At 37.8% G+C, this 27,098-nt stretch overlaps 1 protein-coding gene across 2 annotated transcripts; it reads right to left on the reverse strand.

The window, feature by feature from the left end:
* Nucleotides 1-1,978: 1,978 nt before the first annotated feature.
* Nucleotides 1,979-26,508, reverse strand: E2F8 (E2F transcription factor 8). Of its 2 annotated transcripts, XM_031941359.1 has the most exons (13): nt 26,428-26,508; nt 25,159-25,288; nt 19,613-19,891; nt 19,111-19,267; nt 16,019-16,330; nt 15,674-15,835; nt 11,808-11,945; nt 9,154-9,354; nt 8,729-8,816; nt 7,922-8,471; nt 4,082-4,214; nt 3,484-3,881; nt 1,979-2,753 (listed from the first exon to the last, which is right to left on the reverse strand). In XM_031941359.1, exons 2-13 carry the CDS (start codon nt 25,171-25,173, stop codon nt 2,574-2,576), a joined length of 2,613 nt encoding a protein of 870 aa, XP_031797219.1. In that variant the 5' UTR covers nt 25,174-25,288; nt 26,428-26,508; the 3' UTR covers nt 1,979-2,573. The 2 variants fall into 2 exon arrangements, with proteins under 2 accessions (XP_031797219.1, XP_031797220.1); XM_031941360.1 differs by lacking the exons at nt 19,111-19,267; nt 19,613-19,891; nt 25,159-25,288; nt 26,428-26,508 and adding an exon at nt 17,402-18,845.
* Nucleotides 26,509-27,098: the final 590 nt, after the last annotated feature.

Consider the following 27,098-nt stretch of genomic DNA (forward strand, 5'->3'; position numbering starts at 1 on the left):
AATTTTTTATAAGCCTCGACTGAGTACAATATTCAGTCTTGTAAGCTTCCCTGAGAGGTGTTTCTTAAATTATACATTTAAATTACACATGACAAATATAACCACATAGAGATGATTTTTAGTGACTGGTTGAGTACTGGCATTATATGAGTTTCAGAAAAAGAACCTTCCTATCTTCTTTATTTCCTTGCCTGAAGATTGAATGATATACTCAAAATCACATAGATAGTATGAGGCAGAGGTAGAACCTCTGAATCCAAATCTTGTTCTCTTTTCACTGCTCCAAACTGCTTTTCACATAAAGAAATTCACAGGTCGAGAAACATATTCACTAAAAGTGGGCACTAGCATTATAGAAAATATCCTCGATGAGCCCAAAGAAGGCTTTCCTCTTGATGATGAAATTCTGCAAATTCTCCTATTTTCAGATGAAATCATAATTGCATCAAACCTTAGAAAACTACATCTTTAAAAGAAATGGAGAATATCATGAAGATGGATTTAACCATCCACACTGGGGAAATAAAGTGATTGAAAAATACATATAGTTGATGACATATAGCTGCATAGGCAACCTATTAATAGATTTTCATTACTTTTTTCCCCCTGATCCCCCTGATGCAAATGGGGTTAAGTGACTTGCCCAGGGTCACACAGTTAGGAAGCATTAAGTGTCTGAGACTAGATTTGAACTCAGTCCTCCTGACTTCAGGGCTGGTGCTCTATCCATTGCGCCACCCAGCTGCCCCCACTATTAATAGATTTTCAACAATCCTAGAAGATGAATGAGTTAGATCTGGAATGGGGTAGGAAATTTGGGAAACTAAATTTTGTTTTGTTTTGTTTTTTTTAACAATCTCAAAGTTGTCCTGCTTTACCAAAACCAACAAACAAATAAACAAAACCCCCAACAATCAAAAAAGCCCCAACAAAAACCATCTTTTTCTCATGAAATTCTCCCAGTAATGCTATTTTGAATAAAAATCATGGAGCATCATGATCTTAAGAGTTAAAATGACAAATAACCCAAAGGACAATGGAAAGCCACATTATAGAGATAAAAAAATTGCAGTAGATTACCCAATATGGCTTGTATGCAAAAAGTGGAAGAGTATGTATTAGGATTATTTTATTGGCAGCCAGAGGAGATGGGTTGATTATAGAGAATGGAAGACAAGAGACAACTCAAATGATTCATGACTATTCCACATCAAGAGTCACTTGAAGGAACTAGGAGGCATGAGAAAACCTGGATAAGAAAGGCATAAAATGAAGATTGGAAGGATTATGGCCTCTCACTAAAGGGAATACCGAGGAGAGAATAAATTTTGCATCTTTCAAAGTGCCATTCAAAAGTACATTTTAAATGTTTGTGGAATAAATATTCTTTATTCTTGGTTTGAACCTAATAAGAAGGTTCAAAAACTGCTGCAGAATTTGTATGATTACTAAAGTGCAGGCCTTCTACTGCTAAGGGCTTAGGTAGGCATGCTCTTAAAAATTTCAGCTTAATTCTTCCTGGAGCCCACAGAGGTTTCCAGAAAGCATTATCTCTTGGGCATGAAGGGAGTTTCCTGCTATTCAATTCCACATCCACGTCCAGGAGTAGTATGAACACTTTGCAGAAGTCTTCCCCTGGGGCATTGAAGAACCAGGGTGAAGACTGGAGAATCAGCAGCTTCTTCTTTTGCCATATAGTCTATGGCTAATGTACCAGGTGAACAACTTTGTATCTGCTCTCTGTTTCATTTCCCCTCCAAAGAATTCATGATCTTCCATCATCTTACCATTGACTTATTCCTTTCTCTCAGAGGCTTTATCATATAGGATAGAAGAACTTCCCAATGCTTACAACTACTCTTCTCACTGTAGTATTAGGATACAAACTAACACTTTACACCGCCTTTCAGTCACTGGTACTACAGATCACATCATTAACAAAACTACTTTCCATAAGGTCCAAATGAAAACATTAAGATGTTTTAGAAAAAGTTTTAATTTGAACAATTTATGATTAAAAATACATTATATAAATAATTCCTTCTTTCATAGACTTGATTAAGATTCATTCCTACCTTTACAAAAGACATTACTGTAAGAACATGGGATCAAAGACATTAAAAAATATAGCTATAGTCCCACCTATTTAGAAATACAATATTATACATTGCACTTCTTGTGCAAAGTGCAGTAGAATGTTGTTCTGATATGCCAATATAATTTAGTTTTCTAGAGTAAATTGTAACTAAGAACAGTTACTCTGTGGAATATCACAGGTACAGAGTATTTCGTTGAAATAATGAATCTTTCCCAGAAGGTAATGTACCTGAGTTCAATATTCTTTCATTAATTTTGTAGTATTAAAGACTGTACTTATACAAATATATATATATGTATACATATACACACACATTAAAGTAAGAGTCTGCTCTGCATTAAGCAGTCGTTAAACATATTTACAACTTTTCTGGGGTAGTACCTGTTTTCCAAATAAGCATGTTAAATTTTTTTGTGTTAAGCTCTCTTCCTATTAATTCAAATATTTATTAAGCATCAAGGTTTGACTGACATCATTAGTGAACATCTTCTGTAGACACTTCAAGCTTTCGCTGTGGGACAAAGAGAGGTCCCAGAGAGGTTTTACGAGCACCATCCAAATCGTCACAAGTTGGAGCCAGTTTAGTTGGTCCTCCTGGTGTTCGAAAGAAGTTTTCAGTCATTAATTGTGATCCTTTGGGTGTCACTGGGACAGGCTAATTGAAAGAGAAATGGAAAAAAAAAATGTCAAGACTAAATATATGTTTAATGGGAGCATAAAAATTGGCCTAGTCTAACATTTAACATGTTGAAAATACCGCATATCTAGATACCTGCTATGCAAATCACAACAAGTTGTTCACTTGGTTTTCATACTAGTTTTCATTAAGGCAAGATGATAAACAATAGCTAGGTATGAGCATGCTATTCACTGGAGCCTTAAGTTCCGATGACAATGTATCCGAGGGGACTTTGTAAAGGAGAAGGACCTCTCTATGTTCACCATGTCTCTTAGATCATCACATGTAGACCTATGTTTGAAGTGTAGCCAAGAAATGCAAATGACTGCTTGCCATTTTGTCAAAAGGCTGATTAGAATGTATTTTCAAGAAACCATATAGAATAATCTAGTGGGAATATTGTATAAATCTTCTCAAATGTAGCTTTTTTTTTTAGACTTTTTGTGAAGAAGACATCCTTTATACCATAAGTAGCTCTTCTCATACTCAAATGGGGGAAAAAAATTCAGCAGTTCGAAATGGAGCTAATTCACTGTTCCATTGTACGGTGGATACTAGGTTATTAACCATTCTTTATTTATGACATGATCAAAAGGGGAATCAGAATGTTCCATCATGAAAATGACATTTGGATCTTATTAGCATAGCAAACAATGATTCACATATCAAATTAAATTTAAATGGCTTAATTAGTGAACAGTCCTACCTGCTGGCCTGTAGTCACAGTGATGGATTGTCCATTCACCTGACCACGCCCTGGCACAGGTGACTCGTGCTTGGTGACCTTCCCTTGCTGCATGCCTGTGGTCTCAGATGGAGCGCTAACGGGCTCTGTTCTTGGAGATGCTGGAACGGAGGCAGCACCAGCATTTGCAGACACCTGCACACCGGGAGATATGAGCCCTAAATGTTGCAGGGTAAAGTTCACGATGGCTGAACTTGGGTTTTGGACAGGAATGGAATGGCTCGAAGAAGGAAGGGATGGGCTGTTCACAACAGGTACGGTTCCTACAGAGGTTGGTGAGACCATCAGTTTCAAAGGTGTAACATGAAAAGTGGGAAAATTCACAGCAGTGAGGTCAGATGTTGTCACAGGAATAACACCTACAAGGCAAAAGCAGAAAACAAAATATGAAAAGAAGAGGTAAGTGACTGAAAGGTTGATATAGCTCAAGTATATGAGAGCCACTCATCTATGAACAAGTTTTTTGGGTTTTTTAATATTTTATTTTTTCCCCAACTACATGCAAAAAAAAAAGTTTACATTTTTTTTTTCCAAGCTGGAAGTTTTAAAGCAAACACACCTGTAATTGGCGAGTTGTAGATCCTATTATTTGGAGAACAAGCACCTGCATTTTCTTTGTGAGACAAAATGGACTCTGTACTAAGCGACGGGCACTGTGTGAGAGGAATGAGGTATCCTGATGGAAACAAGGTCTGGAAAACAAGGAGAGGTGGTTTTGCTACACAAACAAAGTGAAAAAAAAAAAAACAGAAAAACATGTCTGCTTTCTTCTTAGGCTGATGGGATTCAGTTATTTATCATGCACAGTTTATAGGAAAACAATTATTTTGGAATTGTTTCTTAGTCTTCTGGTGGCTTCCTGAGGAAATCAACTCTTAGAGGTCATGAAATGGTTCTTAGAAATTTTTCCTGCAGTTTCAAAAAAGGATGATGCTATCTATCCACAAGATGAGTGGCCTTGTGGCTCAGTGGATAGTGTGCCAGGTTTGAAGTCAGAAGACTCATCTTTCTGAGTTCAAATCTGACTTCATATATTTACTATTTGTGTGTCACTTCACCTTTTGCCTTAGTTACCTTTGTAAAATGAGCTGGAGAAGAAAATGGCAAACCACTCTCTAGTATTGTTGTCAAGTAAACCCCAAAAGGGGTCATAAAGAATGAAAATAACAACTGCCTGAGGTACCATGTTTATGGAATAGAAATATGGGTTTCCTGAAAAACCAGAGAAGCTCATTACCACAAAATGGTAAAATCTTGTTTTGACCTCTCAGACGTAAGGAGAATTATCAAAGGACCAAATCAGATTTAAATGAAGGTGGCAGCTAGACTTATCAAATCATCTATTTAAAAGATTCTCAAGATGCTACAAGGGACGGTAAATGGATAATGATTATAATCATGTTCTTAATCCTGGAATTTACTAACATGAGTTAAAAAGATTTGATAGAAGATGGAAAAGAAAAAATGTATTTTTTAAAATGGGATCACTCTGTGAAACAGTATAGCTCTGGATAAAAACCTCCAAATTCCCCCAAACTTGTCAAATTCTTTCTGAACATGGAAAGTCCTGATCATCACATCTTCTCACGTATATCTGCCTTATCATTCCACCATGCAAGAAGGAGAAAACATTCATGAGGAAATCAAAGCTTAAAAAGTCCATTTCAACCTGAACATGAGAAAACCAGCAACAATTAAAGGCATTTTTTCTAAATTTTATCTGCCATAAAACCCTTTTCTTTTTCAAGATAATCATAGAAATAGAAGTAGCACCCAGGGATTAGAGTCTGAAGATCTGAGAGTCCTTGCTCTTCCATTCCCCATTCTAGCTCAGTGAAATTGGGAAATCAGTTACTTTTTTAGGACTGTTTCCTCACAAAATGAAAGGATTAGTTTAAATCTCTAAGGTCTACTAGAACTTTTCCAGCTTGAAAGGCCATTGGGGCAGAGATTGGGTTTTTACCTTTCTTTGTATCGCTGGTTAGTACAAAGTAAGTGCTTCTGACTGATTATGATTCTATAATATGTCCACCGAGTAATTCACTCTTGGACAATGAAGCTGTCTCTAAGTTGTCAGTTTACTATAATGCTTCATCTTTGCAGAGATGCTACTGACTTTCTATGATACTATGCTCCCCAAAGGCAATTTCTTGACTCCTAGAGTTAGATAATGTTTAATTTTGGGGAGCAGCGAGGTGGTGCAGTGGATAGAATACTACTCTGAGATTCAAATTCAAATCTAGCCTTAGATGCCTACTAGCTGAGTAACTGAGAAAGTAATTTCTGCTTGCCTCAGTTTGCCCATCTTGAATATAGAGATAATAGCACCTACCTCCCAGGATGGTTATGAGGATGAAAGGAGATAATATTTATAAAATGCTTAGCAAAGGGCTTGGCACATAGACAGAACTATATAAATGTTAGCTATTACTATAATTAACATAATTAAAACTAGAAGGAACCTGAAGTCATCTAGTCCAAGTACCTAATTTTACAGAGGAAGAAACAAGTCATTGAAAAGAAATGACTTGCACATGATCTCAGTTAGTTAAGGGCAGAATTGAAATTTGATCTGTTTCCTTGTTCACCTGAGGACCACTCTAGCCAAAAGGTTGGACAATGAATGGCTGTTATTTTTCAGCCACAACAACTTATAAAGACTGTCTACTAAAACATGAAGGGATTGCAATCTATATGACTGGAGGCAGTATCCATATTATTGCAACCACATTAAAATCACAGAATCTCAGAGTTGGAAAGGCCTTGGAGAGTACCTTATCCAACCTGGACCTGCACCATTTTTAATAAGTGCTCATTCAACCACTTTCAAATCTCCCCTGAAAGCAAACCCATTACTGCTAGACAAGAGTGTATTCCTAATTAGAGGCAGTTAGGGGGCACAATGGATAGAGTGCTGAGCATGAGATCAAGAAGACCTGAGCTTAACTTCCCTTCAGACACTTAGTAGTTGTGTGACACTGGACAAGTGATGTACCCATTTCCCTCAGTTTCTTCAAGTGTAAAATGTGGATAATACCACCAGGAGCTCCTGCCTCCCGGAGGCTTTATAAGGATCAAATGGCATCTTTGTAAAGCACTTTTAGTCCAGTGCCTGGCACAGAGTAGTCATTCTATAAAGGCTTATTGCCTCCCTGTCTTTCTCCTCTAAAGGCCTCTCGTCCTAAAGCTTTACAAGATTTCAGGTTTATAAATGCTGAAAGAACAGTAAAATCTCATAAGATTATGAAATAGAAGTGATAAAATCCTTAAGCTATTTAGCAATGTTTTAGGGTCCTATGACCTCATGATAAGGTCTTTGAAGTTCATTGAAATATTTCGGACCACTGTCACATAAATCCTAGGAGCTTAAAAGAATATACTAGGCAAAGAGATCACCAGTGTAGTTCCTTTTCTACTTCTCTTTCTTAAAAATGATATTACTATTATAATATCAGAAAAAAAATCCATATTGGGAATGGTAATTGCAAGGCCTATAGTCAGCCTAAAGTAAAACAACTCATTAGCTAGAACTGTACTAACAATAGATAATATCCAACAGTTTGTGTGTTTTAGAAAATCTCAAACTTATTTACATAGACCCTTTTCCACAATTACTTATATATCTTCAGAAAATTCCTGGAAATATATCTACAATAGAAGTACAATACTCACTAAACACAGAAACTCAGATAGTGAGATTAATTTGCCCAAGGTCAAATAAGAAATTGCTAACAAAGCAAAAACTGAAAGCCAATTCTATTTCCATGGATTGTATCATCTTCCACACAGAATTTAATTTATTTATATATGAGAAGTTAACATATCAAGGTCCTTACAAAATCCACATATCCCATTTCTTAAAACTACCAATGATCACTTTAAATTTTCTATTTACATGTTTCTTTGTAAATGTATTTCAAGTGACTTGATAGTGAAAAAAATTTTAAAGGGAGGGAAGAAGAGATTTTAGGATTTCTCTCCCAATCACTAAATATTTAAGTGACTCTGTAGTGTGTGACTCAGAGAATAGCTTTTATAAAGACTGTTGTTGGAAGTGCATATTCATTTGGCGCTACCTTAAGTCATAAATTCCTTCAACCTATTAGAACAGGTGTTCGTGTACCATATAACTGCCAGGAACACTTAACTTAAGAGCCAGTACTGGGATTGCTTGAAAGTTCTTCAAGTAATCCCTGCCTGCAAAGGTTAAAAGACGCTGAGCGGTGATCCTAGGCAGGAGATTAACTGTATGTGATGCCTGGAGCTCAGTTTAGGATGCCGAGAAGGGCGTCTACTTCTGAGAAGCTGCTTCTGACGCTGGCAGGTTCATAAACTGCTAACTACTGGACTAACTCCCTAAGGGAGCTTCTGGGTCTGAACAATGAAGGATTTCACTTACTGCTGGGACATTTTCCAGTCCTTTTAGGTCCTCTTTAAGTTTTTTTTTGGAACTGTTGTCCTCCAGCACATTCTGCCTCTTCAAACATCTTTCGACAGTTGGTTCTCTTTCCTCGTTCCTTGAGATTTGTCCTTCAGAGGTGGGCAACGCTTTCCCAGGCTTAGTAGTGACATCAGATTTGACCACGTCATTAGTGATTTTTTCTGTGGTCACTTTTGCAGTACTCTCAGCAGAACCTTTAATTCCAGTTATATTAGTACAGGGAACAGGGTGTACTGTGGAATTCAGGTTTTGGGGTGTCACAGTTTGGGCCTGGGAAGGATGCAGATAGATTGCATAGGAGGCGCCCGAATGGGCATGAGGCATAATTACAGGCACTGCAGAAGATAAGGGGCTGTGGATCAGAGGTAGGACACCTAGCGGCTGAATGAGAGATGGTGTCTGGGAGGAAGCCAAGCTTCGGTTAGGCTCAGGATTTGCTATGAAGTCAAGAGATTGACAGTGCACAGTAGGTCTTGTCAATTGCATTTTCACCTTCTTTTTTAGTTCACTAAAAAACAAAATAAAAATCCACCCATTGAAAAACCAATAATAACAACTATGAAACATTCTTTCGTTTCAAATTTTTAGGTTAAAAAAAATTAGTTTTTTATGGGAGCGTATGTAAAATCCCAATAATTTGAAAGCTGAGTAATAATAAAAAAAATCATACCAGTTCCTAAGTCTAATCAATATTCTCGGGTAAGATAAAGCAAACCAAGTAAATCAGAGGGAATTAATTCAGCACATTATTAAAACCCAACCTACCTCGATTGCTCTTCTAATTGCATTTTGCAAATAGCTGCAAGTTGAGCCATTTTACTTGGGAAGGGCGCTGACTTCAGAGAACTCTCAGCTGGTAAAATAGAATGATGTAGATTAAGGCAAAGAACAGACATTTTTCCATACAAAATCACCATGAGGGGAGTTGTATGAAAACATTTAATGTTTTTGTCCCAAAGTCATTAAGCAAATTAAACTCCATAAAATTCTATTCGTACCACTTTGCTTCATGCATGATTTAGAAGCTGAGAACATTTGAGTGAATAAAGGTTATTATAATTCTCTAATTTACTGAATTAATTTAATAGATTCTAAAGCAATTCAATAAAAATGCTTTGGGGTAGAAACAGCCTATAGTAATAGGCAAATGTTAGTGGAACAACCTAAAGTCTTCTTTGTCAAATACCTACCTTTACTGGTCTTGATGGGGCTACTGGGAGCTGAATTAATCTTTCTCCGGTCATTTTCTATACTCTTTACTAGTTTTATTAGAGATGGATGCCTAGTAAAGTTTGGTTTCCCAGTAGAGAAAAGATTCTTAGCACACTGTTCTTTAGAAGAATGAGATGGCTCCAAATCACATGAGTCAAAGGTAGTTACAGGGCTCAGAACTGAAACACAAGAGATCAATGCATTTCAATGTATACAGTGGATTAAATACATATGTATTTAAATTAAATATGTTCCTCTGAGCATCTTTTAAGTAATAATTACTAACATCTCAAAAAAGAAGAAATCAAAAAGTTGTCATCAATGGAGAGCTACAGACTAAAAATTTAGATGTTAACAGTGGAGTCAAGTTGGCTGCATGATGGAAAAAAAAGTCAGCCACAGTTTCAAAGGTCACTGAGCTGCAAAATAATAACACTGATGATGCCTTCCATCTATCCACAGAGTTTTTTTACACTTTTCTCAAGTAATTTCATGATGACATTTCATTCTCTGAAGGTGGAGTTGTATTTTTAAATTATGTTTGTTTTCCTTTGATTGTCTAGAAATAATTTTGTTGAAGTAGGCATTGACTAGGAGACACCTTAAGAAGAGGTGCTTGTTGAACGATTCAATGTTTTTCAACCACTTCATGTGGTTATAAATTATAATTATAAATTATAAAGTGGATATGGCCCAGGTGAAGATGTATAGCTGTAGGGACAGTCCCCTGAGCTCAGAATAATCGAGGAAAAGATCCTGTTGTTTGGAATTTAGGAAAATGAGCACTGATTTCAATGATCACTATCCTATAAGCCTCCCTTTTTAAAACCACTGTTCTCCTACGGAAGCTATTGTTGAGAATTATAGACTACCACAATCTTTAAATTATAAGAAACTTGCAAAGTGCACTAATAAGAATAAAAAGACTATAATATATTATCAACAATGCCATGTCCAAGTGATGGAAGAGATATGATGAGAAGATGCGTGTGACTTTAAAAAAAAAGGAGATTGTGTTTCAAATGTTTTTCCTCCTACTCCTTCCCCTAGACAGCAAGTAATCCAATATATGTTAAATATGTGCCATTCTTTCATACATTTTTCCACAATTATCAAGCTGCACAAATCAAGAAGGAAAAATAAGAAAACAAAACACAATAGGTAATATATGATTACATAACATATGTAATCATATATTATCGATAAGAAATTAAACAGTCTGAATATCATACTGGTATATTTAAGGCAGTGAAAGTATAGAAGTAATCTTCAGTTGTGATATCTGGAAACTCAATAGTGGATTTATAAAAGATGTTCCTAAGAAAAATAAGAAAAGAGCTATAGGGAGGACTGAGATTTGCAAAAGCTAATCAATCAAAAACCATACATTAAGCACAAAAAAAAAAATGAAACCGGACCTACTCTCAAGGGGCTTAAATTCTATTCAGAGAAACAAGGTATAGGATATACAGAATACATGCCAAATAAATCAAAGTAATACAAAGGAAGCAAAAACAAAACATAACTAAACAAACATATCCAAAAAAACACACAACAAAACTCCACTAGGATATGGGAAGATCAGGAAAGAGTCCGTTGACAAGTTGTCAGCTCAGCTGAGTTTTGAAGGAAATTAAGGATTCCAAGAGATTGAGATAAGAAACACATTCCCAGCATGGAAAAACAGCCTAGATTATTGGCAACTTTGGAGAAAGCAATTGAGTCATAAGGTCGGGAGCCAGCTTTAAAAGGGTTGAGAAGTGAGTAAAAGGAGAGGAAATAGAGGCAACAAATGAATCAAGTTTTCTTTAACAAGTCTGACAGTGACAGCAAGGGTGGATAAGTGATAAAGTTTGAGGGGATGGCAAAATTGAAAGCATGTTTGCTAGCAGCAAAAAAGTAATCTTATAATAGGGAGATCATTAAGATGAGAAACAGAATTGTTTTGGGACCAATCTGCCAAAGAAAGTAGGAGAGGATGGGATCAAAGTTGGTCTTAGTAAGTAAGGAAAAGAGCCATTTTTTTATAAGAGACTAAAAGTAAAAAAGAGGGGAATGGAGGATATCATGAAGAGATGTAGAGAAAGGGAAAAGAAGGCGCTCACAGGTTAAGAGCTTCTATATTCTTGGTGAGATGTGAAACAAGGAAACTGAGCTGACAGAGGATGGGAGGAAGAATTGTTTTTTAAAGCTTTTTATTTTCAAAATATATGCAGGGATAATTTTCAACATACACCCTTGCAAAATCTTGTGTTCCAAATTTTTTTCTCCCTCCCTTCCCTCTACCCCTTTCCCTAGGCAGTAAGTAATCCAATCTATGTTAAATACGTGCAGTTCTTCTATACATATTTCCACAATTACCATGCTGCAAAAGAAAAACCAGATCAAAAAGGAAAAAAAATGAGAAAACAAAATACAAGCAAATTAACAAAAAAAAGTAAAAATACTATGGTATTTGTGGTCCACACTCGGCCCCCACAGTCCTGACTAGTACAGATGGTTCTAAGGAAGCATATTTGAGGTATGTTTTCACAATCTCTTGGTGGGGTGGGGGTAGGGTGAATGAGAAATTCTCTATATGTATATTAAATCAAAACAATAGAGCCAAGAAAAGGAAGAAAAAAATACACACCTGTGGAATTTGGACAGATTTCTGGTCCCGTCCATTTAAAAGCTGGTTTTCGGCCTCTTTCCTCTGTAACATGAACTTTTTTGATAAGCTCCAGACTACTTAGAACATTTGCTATATCATATAGCCTTCTAATTTTAGCTGGAATCAAATAAATGGAACAATTAATTGAAGATTCCTTTAGTCTGTTTTCCCAAACATTTTCACATGAAAATAAATACTATATTTATTTAATATAACCAAACTGTCAAATAAGTAAAAAAGTGAGTCTACTTTTCTAAATTATTCCAGTGACAATATTTACTTGTTGGTTTTTTCAAGCCATCTCAAAAGATTGGTGATCGCATCAGATAGTCCCTCTAGTAAGACAGGATAGTACAGGAGAAAGAACACTGTTTGAAGAATTACAGACTCCAGGTTTAAATCCTGCCACTGTCACTTATTACCAATGTAAATTTGAGCAAATCATTTAACTTTTTTTAAGCCTCAGTTTCCATGAACCTATAAAATAAGAAGCATGGAGTGGATAGCCTATAATCCCTTTTAGGTTGATATTTATATTCTATGATGCAGATGGCAATACTTCTAGGCTCCTCTTACCACCAAATTCATTACCTAGTAGCTAATTTTCCAGGAATGAGAAAATAACAGGCAAGTCTTTTAAACATTGGTTATTATTTTTTGTTCTTGAGGACCAAAAAGATAGTACTATGTTAGAGTCAAGTAAGTATGTCCAACTGTGGCTGATCAGACCAATACAAGCTTAGAATGCTCAGCCACAGATCAGACACAAACAATTCCTATGAACATTTGAGGTGGAATGTTTAACTCTGCACATCTTGCATTTCTTCTGAGCTAATGCAATTCTGCTTTGCTCACAAAGTATAGCACCTTCTCTGACAAGGGCACACCATGCTGGGTGGTCCTGTTCATGTCATACAATCTATTCTAAAATTAATTTTTCTTTGACCTAATCGGAGTTAATCATGGTGGGAGCACAGCATGGCATTTTCCTCCGAGTAGCAATCGCAATGTCATGAACCTGTCATTCATTTTAAACATAAGAATTTGTTGAAGCCTTAAATTTTGAATGAATAGAAACACATCTTGATTAAAGAAATTGGCATTGAGGTAATCCCATCAAGAATTATTATATATATTTCAATGGCTTAAGTCTTTCAATATATTGTGCAGAATTTTATAGAAGGTAATAGAGGTACAAAGCAGAATCTACTTTTGGCTTTTCTTTGTAGTTATAACTCACATTTGAATACAGCTTTAAGATTTGCAAAGGGCTTATGGAACCCTAAGGCAAAATTTCACAAGATAAAGGAACTGAGATTCAGAAAACTTAGATGACATAAGGATAGACAGCTAGGTATGGGATTTGAATTTCTGTCTGCTGACATCAGCTTTCTCTCTAACATACTAAGCTCCTTCTTGGTCATTTCTAACAATGATATATAACATGACCAAATTAAAGACTGAGCTACATTCTGTAGTTTTGAAAAGCCAGCCTACACTGGCATATATATTATTGAAAAGGCCTGTATATATCTCCCCAGTGATGTGCCATCATAGCAAATGGTAACCATTTATAAATTTAGCTGTGTCTTCATAGCCGAGCCAGAGGGTTCTTAACTCCCTGGGGTTTTAGCGAATTATATTGATTTCAGAAGTAAAGGATGAATCTAAAGCTGTGTCTAGACAAATAAAATGAAATGGAGAGTGGAACATTGTCTGTTGTAACCCAAATGCATAATACAGACAATTTTCCCTTGTGGAAATGGCAGATTTTCCAACCCAAATGATGTGGATTATTGCCTTGATTTTCCATTTCCTTCTGTCTTCATAGGTACATTGACAGGTAAGGAAATCTCTGTACTTCTTAGCTCACAGGGTTTTGAAGAAGATGATGCTTTGCAAACCTTAACAAAGCTGTATAATGTAAGTTGTTATTATGACGATAACAACTTGGTTTATCCCTAGCACAGTAGAGATATTCTATACAAACAGTTCATTTATGTGATAATGTTTCTTGCTAAGCTGTCAAAGATAAAAGGGCTGTTGGGTGCCTTACTGAGAAGTAAAAGTAACTGCTAACATTTACATTGTTTCTTAATTTTTGCACAGCTCCTTCTTTCGATCCTCCGAAGAGGGAGGGGCTGTTGCTATCCCAGTTTTATAGAATAAGAGACAGGATTGATGATCAATAGATGAAAGGGATCCTCAGAGGCTAGCTACTATAAAGTATTGGAGACGAAAGAAGTAAAGTGACATGCTTGTCCAAGGTCATACATTTAATTAGAGTCAGAAGCAGGATTTGAACCCAGCCTTCTGACTGCAGAGTCAGTCATTCTTTCCACTGTACCAAGAATCAATCTGAGCAACTTAAAGATGCTAATAATGCTTTTAATGCTTTTAGTCACAAAAATGTGAGTGTGTCTCAAAGTATCATCAGAAGAAGGATAACAAAAATAAACAAAAAGATTTGTCCTTAGAATGTTGAGAGAAAAAAAGTATGTTCAAGCTTGCTTTAACAGTTCTGTTTTATGTCTCTTAAAATTCCGAAGCTGTTGAGAACTAGAAGGGAAACAGGAAGCACAGCTTCAGCCTTGCTTGCCCTATCAGGGCCCACCAGCTTTGGGCTCCCATTCTTGGCTAGGACCCAAGAACGTATCCCTCCCTCGTTTCCTGTATTCCATGTCACAGTATATAAGACAGTAACTAGTCTTTTTTATTTTCAAAAGTGTATTTCCCATAGGCAGTGAATATAGACAAAAGGCAGAAATAGCACTTAACTAGGAGTCAGGAGGACAATGTTCTAATCTCAACTATTCTGCTTCTACCGTGCCAGCTTGGTCTGTTAACTTCTCTTGGAACAATTTCCTTAGGTGAAAAATTAGGAGATAGAACTAAATTCTACCTTCCAGTTTCTAACTTCCTCAGTTTCTTCAGTCATGGTACAGCAAAAAGAACACTGGATTTACTATCATGATATGGCTTCAAAGTCTATCCCCACTTTTTGGTACTTGTGAGACCTTGGCCAGGTCACAGTCTCTCTGGGTCTCACTCTCCACCTTTGAAATATCAAGGAGTTGGATTCAAGACCCTATGATCCTATAAGATTTATGTATGCTTGATTTCAGGTGATGTTCTATATGCTAGTTAAGGAAACTGGAAGCAGGATGACACCATAGGTAGAATGGGATCTCTGGTCAATGTCAAAGCCCCATCTGAGAGGAGAGACGTGACTAAGCTGTTGCTCCCATGTTTCTTTCTTTGCTAAGCTCCCTTCTCTAGAGTTTGCTTGGATACCCAATAAAGCGAAGAATGCATGTAGCAGGGGACCCTCTCCCTCCTTCCTCTGCTCAAGGACTCTCCCAACAATAACTATGTCCTCTTCTAGTCCATTTTAAGGCTTCAGTAAAATGAAAATAGTTCCTCAACAAAAGGGATTCTTGGAGTAGAAGTGCTGGTGAGGATGGAGGTAGGAGCTAAGGCTTCCCAAAAATGCTTGAACTCTCTCCTCTCCTGAAAGCTTCCTGGGTTTAGAAGAAATTAACAAATATCGTTCTTTGTTTTTACTTTAAATGTTAAATATTCTGACCTAAATGCCTTTTCTAGAAATAAGACCTACTATGTTTTCGAGCACTGTGGAAAACAATTTAGAGAGCTATTTTTGGCATCAAATATAATTATCTCTGACAAAATGAATCCTATCTGATTTAGAGCACTATATCACAGCTTCCAAAGGAATTTAAAAACACAGCCTGAGAGGATGCAATTATATACCAAGTCTTTATTAGTAAACTCTCAAGCTGGATTTGAACTTTAGTAAATCTAAACAATATTAGCAGCACACTTACTTTTAAACTTGCTTTTATCCAAGTCTTCTACATGGTCCTCACCAATTAAAATTTTGGCGGCAACTTCAAGGCTTACTATTTGAGGGGTGGATACGAGAAACAGCATCACAAATTTCTGGCTCATCACTCTTAAGGACTTGTCTTTTCGACTATTTACAGAGGCTATGCAAAAAAAGAGAGAGGGGATTAAAAAATTAAAATCACTGAGAAGATAAAATATATATGGTTAAAAAAAAGTTGAAAATGACACATGCATGACAACTATAAAATTTTGAAAAAGACCAACATTTTCTTTAAAGAAAAATTAAACATACAAACAACTCTTTTCAAAAAAAAAGGTCTCACCTGCTCGAAATTCTACTCCAGGAAGTTCCACAAAGCACATATCAGAATGTCCATTTTGACCAGAGCCAGGTTTCACTGTGGCCTCTTCATTTTTGTCACTATTGAAATCAAACTCTTGCTCATATTCTCTCTTCTTGATCATCATGATCTGTTCTGCATATTTGTTTTCCATACCAACACTTTTCAAAGTTCCAAGGGTTTTGTTGAGATTATGACGTCCATGCCAAGTATATCTGTTCTTTGCCAGGCGACTGACCATATGCAAACTTTCTAGGACATTTACAATATCATAAATACGTCTACGCTCCACATCTACAAAAAAAAGGACAATTGACTATTACTTTCAAATTATCTTAAGAAGATTCTTTAGGATACTTTAAATTGGATTTTTTTTCTATCAATATAACTGTAGTTTTGATGAAGTTTTAACTAATAAAAATGTTAACTTCAAGCACATTGATAATATATCTGGGAAAACAAAATAGACATTGATAGGTCATATTTTCAGCCCATTTTTGACAATTATGGGTATAAATAATTCTGTGATATTAATATATTTAGACTATTCCATATTTTGGAATGTCATAAAGAACTTAGAATTCACATGTTCAGTACCTTTCATTCAGACGCAATGGCTGCTATTCTTAATTCTAAATGGTAAATTCTAAATGGCAAAAATTAAAAAAAAAAAAAATTCAAAAAAACCACTGCTTCAAGAATGCCAATAATGGCACTACAACTAATGGCATTACAAACAATCCATGAATATATTCATAGATATTCCCTTCAATGATGATGAAAGCAAACCATCTACGCATGTCATTCCTACGAAAGTTTTGTCCACTTCCTCCCATATGTTCATCACAAAAAGTCCACCTATGTGTTGCAGCCTTCCTCACTTTGTCTTGACCTTGCAAGGAGGTCAAAGGAGTATAGTCCGATGGTCATCCCTCACTATCACCATGTGACCAGCCCATCTTCTTTTTCTCTCACATATTTCTTTGATGGCACCCTTAACTCCTTTGTAGTTCCTTATTTTTAATGTGCTATAAGCCTGTTCCTGTCCACCATGTGCATTTCCATTGCCTTTTGAGTGATTTTCAATTTTAATTCTTTGTAGCCTCTAATATTCCATAATTTGTAGTCAGAGAGTAATACCAGAAGGATAGTAACATTAAAAAGATCGACTGTTTCAAGTCCCAGAACACGGTAGAGCTTCCCGCATACCATCCATAATTGTTTAAAAAGAGTGATCTAACTATCCACACAGGAAAACCAAGTGGATGAAGAATGCTTATTGTCCTGATTATGATATGCAGTTGGATGGACAATCTATAGAACTCATCCATCAGAAGATATATACATACATATACAAATACATACTGTACAAACACTGCAAGTGGACAATGAGTTGAACTCATAACTGAACAGGAGGAGGAAAGCAGGCTGGACTGCCTTTGGAAAATGGCAAGTTCTTTTAATGATCCCAAACTTCTCCCTGAAACAAAGGTCCATCTTTTTAATATGAAATGATATTATGGACAAAATAGACCAATCCAAGTTGTATAATCTTTAAATGTGACATTTTATCTGCTAGTATGTTTAAAATAGATTTAAAAACTTAAAAACCCTTAAGATTTGAGGTATTTTCTCTATAGGTTGATAAATTATATTATTATTATATTATCGAAATCATAGTTACATTGATTTGTATGTCTATTACATGCAGATTTTTTGATTCACTTCAGTAGCTCAAAATATGGCCACATACCCAGTTTTGGTTTTAAAATATGATTTAATAGTTTTGCATTTATATGACTAAGTACAGTACATGTTTAAGGAAGGGGATATGGGAGGACAGGATGTAAAAAGAGACAAAGCTACAACCCCAACAACCTTCCTTAGCACTATTGTGCCAAAGTTAATGAACTTAACAAACCCATTAGTCTTCATGATAACACTGAAGTTTGGTTAATTTTCACTTTAAAAAGCAGATAAGCAGGTACAGAGAGGAAAGCAGAGGGAAAGAAATCAGTTGTGAACACAGTAAGCCAGAGGCTGAGCCTGAATAACAGATTCAAAATACGAATTTTCATAGTTAGACATTCAGAAGATCCTAGACTTGAGAGCTGGAATGCACTAATCTAACCCTCTCATTTTAGATGAATTAATAAGTAGCATGGATACCATTTGAATCTAGATCCCATGACTACAGATCCCTTATTTTCCACCATATCACCTTCTCCATGAAACTATTTTTTGCCTTTGAATGTTTCAAATCTTTCTTTTAAAAATCACATACCATAGAAATGTTTTTGGAATATACTTGTACCTTCACAAATATCTTATTCCATTTGCCTCATATCAAGACATAGGGAGAGAGTTTATGTTGTATTCTCCAAAGCTATATGCACGGAGTACATGCATATGTAGACAATAGTGAATAGACACTAGTTCTGGCAATCAACCAAGTAAATAGGGTCCAAAGCTGTCTCTAAATACAGAGAAGTCTCTCATCAGAATTCCAAGGAATTTTTCCTCGATCAGAAAAGTAGGCAGAAAATCACACAAAATTCACACAATTCTAAGATTATCTACAAACACTAATTTAACCTAATTATATGCTACTTTCAAGCTTTGAAAGGATTAAGTATGCAAGACCAGCAAGAACATATTCTCAAATAAATAAAAACGATTCAATTCTTACTTTAGAAACTTACCATACCAGTTGGGCCATATTCAACTGATAAAAGATTATTAGATTAGGACAGATCGCCATGAGTATATATTTGTTGTTCAGTCATGTCCGACTCTTCATAACCCCATTCAGGGGTTTCTTGGCAAAGATACTGGAGTGGTTTGCAATTTCCTTCTCCAGCTCATTTTCCAGATGAGGAAACTGAGGAAAACAGGGTTAAGTGACTTGCCCAGGGTCACATAGCTAGTAAGTGTCTGAGGCCAGGTTTGAACTCAGGAAGATGAGTCTTCCTGACTCCAGGCCCAGCACTCTATACCATGTAGCTGCCCCATATATATACATGTATATGTAGTCACTCTAATACATTCACATACACACACATTCATATACTTACTGAGCTCTTCTGCTACTTCATCAAGACAAATGTCATTATTCACAGCAGGGTTAGGATAGTTAGGATATCGTGCTAAGAATTTATGACACAATAATCCTAAACTTTTTTCTTTACGACTTGGTTGAGATTTCTCATATTCATCTCCAGATAAATGTTCCTGCACAAGAAGATAAAAATTATTTTAAATATAGAAATGTAAAGCTTGACAGATTTATTAGGGGCACCTGCCCTTAATGACTAATACTTATACCATGTGCTATAGTTTCAACAGCTGCAAAGCTTTGAAAAAAAGAAATATAGTAGTAAACCTTACTTGGCAGATTTGAAAAGCAATCTAGTTCTAAAAATACCGGCATCCCAGAATTCCTAAAATTTTTTGGCTAAAACCGTTTGTCTTATTTTAAATTAGACGAATGACAATGATCTCTCAAAATTGTTCCTGCTGCCATTCTTTCAGAATCTTCATTGGTCAAACAGTATCCTGAGCCCTTTAAAAACCTACATGTAAACAATCTTTGGCCTCAAGGATTCCAGTCCTATTGTCAGACAATCCTCTTTTCTGATCTCTGTTTCGGATTTCAGGACTAGCAGCACTGATCAACATTTTAAGGTTCGCTGTTGGCGTCCATGGTTCACCTGGAGAGATTTCCTTAGGCTTTGTGGGTGTTGTTAATGGTCCAAAGTTGGGCTGAATCTCTGCTAATACTGAATTTGGAGTAGCTGACTCCTTCTGTGGAGTTTTTATCAATATCCTTTTATGTGGCTCAAAGAAATGATTTTCCTGTAATCAGAAAAAAAATTACATTCATGATATAATAAATATCTTCATCTTAATTAATTTACAAAAGGAGATGTGAATTCACGTCTAGTTCTATCATTCCTTGTATAACCTTCGAGAGGTCCTTCATTTCTCTTTGCTTAGCTCAGTTTATCTATTTGCAAAATGAGATGAACTTGATAAAGTTGTAGAATCTGAGATGGAAGGGACTTCAGAGGCTATTTAGTTCAACACGTATTCTTCCATATTCTCAGGAAGCAGCCATCAAGCTTCAATTGACTTTAATGTGGATGCTAACAATGATTGCTGTTAATTCCAACTACAGTTGTATGGATTCTCTTTAATACAAGAATATAAAGTTACTGAGGAGTAAGAACATACAGTGAAGGGGCTTACTGCTACCAGTGAGCCTGTATCCATTTCTTGTCTGAGGTCTCTTCCAACTTTAAACTTTATTCATCTTTAGGTTTATAAATATTGTCAGAAAAGAAAACTCAGAAAGATTATAAAAAGGAAAAGAATAAGAAAAACAAGTAGAAATGAAAATATCCATCAGCAATCTGCCTAGGTGTTACGCTCCTATGATGTCTAATAACCTGTGCAAAAAACAGGGAAGGGCCAAACAAGGTTTGGAGTCAAAGGACTTGAATCTAAATCCAACTCTGTATTGTACAACCTGGGTAAGTCATTTACCCTCTAAGCCTTCATTTACTCATCTATAAAATTAAGGCTTTGGATTAGGCCTTCTCCAGCCCTAAATCCTAGGACCCCAAGATATTGTTAAGGAAGAATGTAGCTGTTATTGATCTTGTAACCCGGCTTGCTGGACAATCTGTTGCTAAAGTCTGTATGTTATACTTCAAAAACAGCTCTTAGAATAGAGCAATGCTTAAGATTTTCCACAAGGACAGATAGGTTCAAAATATAGAAAAAGTCACGAAGGAAACCAGACTCCCTGGAGCTGAATCACTTTGCTGTCGATACAATAAGCTCTCCAGGCACAGGCTAAGGGCCTGGTTAGGTAATATGACCCTGGAGAAGCCGGAGCTATCTCTATTTTTGTACATCGGCCTATAGGCAGGAAGCCTTGCTGTAGGAGAGATTAATGCCCTTATTTGGCATACTGACAGCAGTTGCTGGCTTCCTGCTCCCAGAGCTCAGCCATTCTGCCTCTCTCATTACAGTAACAAGATGACCATTTAATATTACCATTAATTACCCAGGAATCAAACATTGCCCCAAACCTTCTATATCTAATGTTTTGACCCATTTTTAAGTCTTTTTAGTTTGAAAAGATTCAAAGCTAATATAGTGCACTTCATGATGAGATAAAACTCAATGGTTATTCACCATATCAAACAAGCACCAGGCCCATGGGGCAATGGAGATATGGAATGAATTAAGGCTGGCTCATGGTCACACTTGGGAGCACAAAACCATTCCTGACCAGTAGAGGGCAGCAGAGCTCCTGACTGGAGTATAGGACAATGGCTAACTCTGGGCTATCTCATGTTCCACCATTTGCATCCTATCCACAACTAACACTGGTAGTTTCCCAGATTCCTGCTTTGAGCAATTTCTACCTTTCTCCCTTCCAACGCGGAACACCATGACATCATCAGAACTAAAAATGCTGGCGCCCCAAAAGAAGTGCAAAGACATCACGAATGGGTGACTTGGGAATCCAAATGATTTCCCCAAAAAAGAAACCATGTCACTCCCCTACTCAATCAATATCAGCAATTCCCTTTTACCTTCAGAATGAAATATCAATTCTTCTTTTTGGCATTTAAAGATTAAAACTTTACAACCCAGTTTTTTAATTTTATCAGATATTCTCCCCTTGATGCTCTCTCCAGTCCAGTCAAATGGCCCTCCTTCCTGTTCCTCACATAAAACACTCCATCTTTCCTCTTTATTCTTTTGCACTGAAAGACATTGCCATCTCTCAGAATCTTTCATAATTCAATTCAAGTATTGATGCAGAGGGAAGTAAGCAGAGCCAAGAAAAAATGTACTCAATAACTAAAATGTATAGAGCTATACACTAAAAAATCAATTGTTGTTCAGTCACGGCAGGCTCTTTGTGATTCCTTTTTGGGTTTCTTGGAGAGATAGTGGTTTGTCATTTCCTTCTCCAGGGATAAGTGACTTGTTCAGGATCACACAGCTGGGAAATATCTGGGGCCAGATTTCAATCCAGGTCTTCCTGATTTCAGTCCGCTGCATTACCAGCTGCCCCCAAATCAGTAAATGAAGCCAAATTATACAGATCAAGCATAAAATCACTCAATTGAAGAGGTATAAAAAAGCTCTCTCAATCCACTCCTTTGTGGGAGGTTCACAGGCTCTACACCTTGAGCATATTCTTAGATTTTTTTCAGTGTAATGATCAGTTTTGTGCTAATGTTTTTTCCTTTCAAAAAAAAAAATGACTGTTTGTTCTATAGGATAGTTCTCTGGGATGGGGAAAAGAAAGGGGTACTTGTAATAACCATAATCATGTAAGAAAAAGGAGATAGCAACAAAAAACTTATTTTAAAAAGCATTCATTTATTAATACATGCTTTCTTCCTTGGTAGAAATGTAAGCTTTCTGAGGCTCAAGGACTGTTTATTTCTGTCTTTGTTATCTCCAAAGCTTAGCATTACATACATATAAGGCACATAAAAAATGCTTGTCAATTGATTAACTGAAGTAGTACTAAAGTTTCATCAATGACACGTGTGACTGAAAGAAGATGGGCTGGTCATGTAATAAAAGTGAAAGATGAATCTGATCGTGCATTAGTGTCCGTGAAACATTAAATACCAGAGTATAGCTTCCAGCACAATGAGTGTGTCCCCCAAGTACAATTTATTGAAGAATAAGGACAAGAATTACACAGGCTAAGGTATGAATGGGTTATAATCTGCACAGGTAAGAGGAGAGATCAAAGACTCATCAAAGTATCTATTTTAAACTTAAAATTGTAGGTTGCAAAGCCCTAAAATAGTGCATGTTCCTGATGATCATAGATTCACAGCACTTTAGAGCTGGAAGAGGCTTTGGTGGAGTGGGAAGAAGACTTAGATCTGGAAGCAGGGGCCAGGGATTAACTCCTAGCTGAGTCACTAACTGTATGACATTGAGCAAGTTCTTGGACAACTGGGGGCTTCAGGTTTCTCAACTGTAAAATAAGAGGGATAGCCTCCTCTAGTGCCTTTGAACATAAAGTCTGTGTATGACCCTCTCCAGGTCCTTTGCTTTACAGAGAAATGGTACAGGGGGAGAGACAACAACTAGCCACCAAGGGGAGATTAGCACCTAGCTCATCAGATTGCCAATTCAGGCTCTTTATTTCTGTCACGGGCACCACCCTCCTTCCAGACATTCAGATTTGGTTCTTTTCCCTTGTCCAATATATCCAATCAGCCGCCGTATCTTATCCTCTCTACAGCCACATTCTCTCTTATATTTTCCATTTTCTCCATTCTCACTGCCACCATACCAACTCAGGCCATCATCTCCTGCATGGCCTATACCAATAGCCTCCTAATTGGTGTCCCAGTCTCAAATCTCTCTCCCTATAGCAATCCATCCTCCTCAATCACCAAAGTGATTTTCTAAGGAGTAAGAAAGGACTGTGTGGTTCTCCTACTCAGTAAACTCCAAGGGCTCCCATTGTCTCTAGGAACAAAAAGAAGCTCTTTTGTTTAACTTTGAAAGCCCTTTACAACCTGACTGTAGCCCTGCTTTTGTAATTTTATTATATATTACATGCCCTCCCACACTCTACTCTAGCCCAACTGGCCTTATTCTTCTTTACATGGGATACTCCATCTCCCATCTCCAAGACAATGCCTGGATCGCTGTCCTCTCCAGATCTGGAACACACTCCCTCCTCTTAGGGAATGTTTTTTTCCTTCAAAATTCTGCCCAGGTACCACCTTCTATACAAAGTTTTCCCAGATGCTTCTCTCTTCTATTCCCTTCCTTCCATCCCCTCTGGTTTACCTTGGATTTATTCTGTTTGATAATCTATGTATAAGATAAAATGTATAAAATAGAATGTAACCTCCTTGGGATCAGAGGCTGTTTCACTTATGACTTTGTATCTCTCAGGACCTAATACAATGCTATGTACAAAAGAGGAGCTTAATAAATGATTACTGATTAATTTTCATTGACAATGCAGAAACAAGTCTGTTCTTACTCCTCAATAACTTTATATTCTTGTATTAAAGAGAATCCATACAACTTTAGTTGGAATTAACAGCAATCATTGTTAGCATCCACATTAAAGATGTTGCCCAAATAAGATTTTTCATAATGGAGACAAATCACGTGGCTTTGATTTCCTCAATTCGAACTCTGGGAATTAGAAGGAACTGGATGGTTGCTATTCTATTTCAACTAACAGTAATGAAAGGCATTCTTAATCTTCCTGTTTTATAGGTACATTTAACTTCTGGGAACAAAGGGGTACAGCTAATTTGAATATTTTTATGGTTTGTCGTACAGTCATCTGGATAATATATGAGAGCTGCTGGGGGGAGGGGGGAAAGATCATCCTTGGTAAAGGAAATCAACTCTGAAATCTTGGGAGACAGATTCATTGTAGAGTACCCAGCAAAATCTTGGTGATATTATTACCTTCAGAATTGTCAAAGTGAAAATGAAAACACTGTTCGACTTAGAACTGCACTAAAACTTTTGGGACACTATATTTTTCAATTTTAACAGCTTAACAAGACCATTAGGACACTATGTATATTATTTACTCCTTTTGTACGATAGATGTGTTCATATTCCATTCTTACAGCATTTTTTCATCTGATTTTTGATGGTCAGTCTTTGACCCAAACTACTGAAAATTGTAGAATAATTTCATAGATCTAGGATCAACTGCATAGAACTTCCCTTTTTTTTTTCTTTTGCATTGGTACAAACAAATTAGTTTGGTTTTTTTTTAACCCCTCTGTCTTCACAGAGAAATTCATAGAAGAGGATGTGGTCTCAGTAAAGTACCCCTCCAAAAAAAAAAAACAAAAAAACAAACAAAAAAAAAAAAACCCAAAACCAAACCCCCAAACCCTAGCTTTATTTAATAAGTTTAGGCACCATTTTCTTGAAAAGAAAAAAAAAAAAAAAAAAAAAAAAAAAAAAAAAAAAAAAAAAAAAAAAAAAAAAAAAAAACAACAAAGAAACATACCCTGAAAGTCAGAGTAAAGATAAGAGGCATTACACTTTAGAATTGTAGAAATATACGGATATGGAAATCACCATACCTTTTCATTCTCCATTTTGTAAACTCTTCATATATTTTCTTAAAAATTAAAGATGTTGATTTTCTCTTAGAAATTCTGATGGCTCATACATGCCAGCATATATAATTTTTAAAAATAAATTTGTAATATCCTTCAAGACAAAAAGAAAAAAAGTTAATTTTTAAAAAAGGGAAAATATAACGCACAAGAGAAGATTATTTCTTGGAAATTCTAACGGAGCCTTTGTCCGTCACCCAGCTCTCTGAAAGAAATATGAAAACCCAAAGGAAATGGGCTACAGTTTATTACTGGTGTAGCTATGATAACCAATGACAACTTTTCAGAATTCTGATGGAGATATGAATTAAACAGCAAATGATGGAAAGGATTTCAAATTATGGCTATAACCCAATGATAAGTAATCAGGCAGCTTAAATAATTTTAAATTAGGCGTGTATGTGTGTGTATATATATATATATATATATATATATATATATATATATATATATATATATATATATGAATGATGGCCATAGTAAGCACAATTGCAACAATGTAAGGAATTCTCAACAGGGAAAGTCCTCCCTGCTACAGCTACATATACAATTTGATAATTTGTTGCTAAGGACTCATTACTATTTTTTCAAATACGTTTTTTCCTTTCTCTGGGCCAGTCTTTTATTTACCCGGGAAAACCACAAGGAGTCCCGCTCAGAGCCCCAGGGTTCTGAGTGCCAATAGCGCGGGTCCGAGGAACTTCCCCCTCGCCTAACTGCCCCTCCCCTCCGCCCACCTTGAGGACAGTTCCTTGACAGCTTCCTCGTGGTCTCCAGGGTAACAGGCGCAGACCAATGAGAGGCCCTGTCACCCGCCCGCCATTGGTTGTCTGGGCAGGGGGCGGGCCCCAACCTTCAGACTTCGATTTAAAAATTTGGCGGGGAAAACCCGGGCCGCGGCGGGTGCCGCCCAGCCGAGCGCGGGGATTGCGAGCTGGAAGGCGGGCAGGTCGGCCGGCGACCCCGCGCCGTGGCCAGCGCCAGCAGCCCCCTTCCCATCCCCCCAGACCTCCCCGGGAAGCCCCCGGCCCCTGCCCCACCCCCCTCAGCGCGGGAGCTCGGCTCCTCCTTCCGCGGGCGCCGGAGGGGGAGGCGGGAAACCGCCGGGCCGCCTTCCCGCCCCCTCGGGCCGCCCGGGCTCTACTGGGCTGGGCCGCCGGGCCAGGGAATGCCCGGTGTCCGGGATCCCTGCAGGGGCCGCGGCCGTCCGACTGGGCCCGGGAGCCCCCTCACCTGTCGGGGTGGGCGGCCCCCGGCGGGAGGGAAGGAGGCCGCCTCTGCTGCTCCTGCTGCTCCTCCTCCTCTTCTTAGTCCCCGCGTCCCGCCCGAGCCTCGGGATCCCGCGGCCGGCGCCGCCGCCCGTCCGTCTGTCCAGGTGTCACTTGGAGGTGGGTGCGGAAGGCGGAGCGGGAGTGTCCGTCGGTGGCCCGGCGGGAGGGTGGCGGAACGGCGGGCGCGTGACCTCCCCGGAGCCCCCGATTTGAAATTAACCCGCTGTCGGCGCGAGCAGCTAGGACGGGTTGGATCTGGGAGGGCCGCTCCCCCCCCCCCGGACCCGCCCCGTCCCGTTCGGACCCTTCTCGGCCAATCCGAATCTCCCGCCAAGAGCCGCGAGCCAATCAGAAGCCGGCGCCTCCCTCCCCGCCAAGTTGGGCAAAAAGTTAAGAAACTTTTTTTTTTTTTTTTTTTTTTTGGCTCCACTCAGGATTCGCCGGGTACCTGAGAGCGGGCTGGGTCCGCGACCCCCGCTCCCGTCCCTCGGCCTCTCCTCCGGTGGCCGGGCCAGGTCCCTTCCACCCTGGGGGTGCCCCACCTGCCCTCTTACCCTGGAAATCTCAGAGGAGGTGGGGCGGAGGTCCGCTCCCGGCCCGAAATCGGGGTATTTATGGCTCGGAACCCCCGCT

This window comes from Sarcophilus harrisii, chromosome 6 (assembly GCF_902635505.1).
Source record: "Sarcophilus harrisii chromosome 6, mSarHar1.11, whole genome shotgun sequence".
Lineage (NCBI taxonomy): Eukaryota > Metazoa > Chordata > Mammalia > Dasyuromorphia > Dasyuridae > Sarcophilus > Sarcophilus harrisii.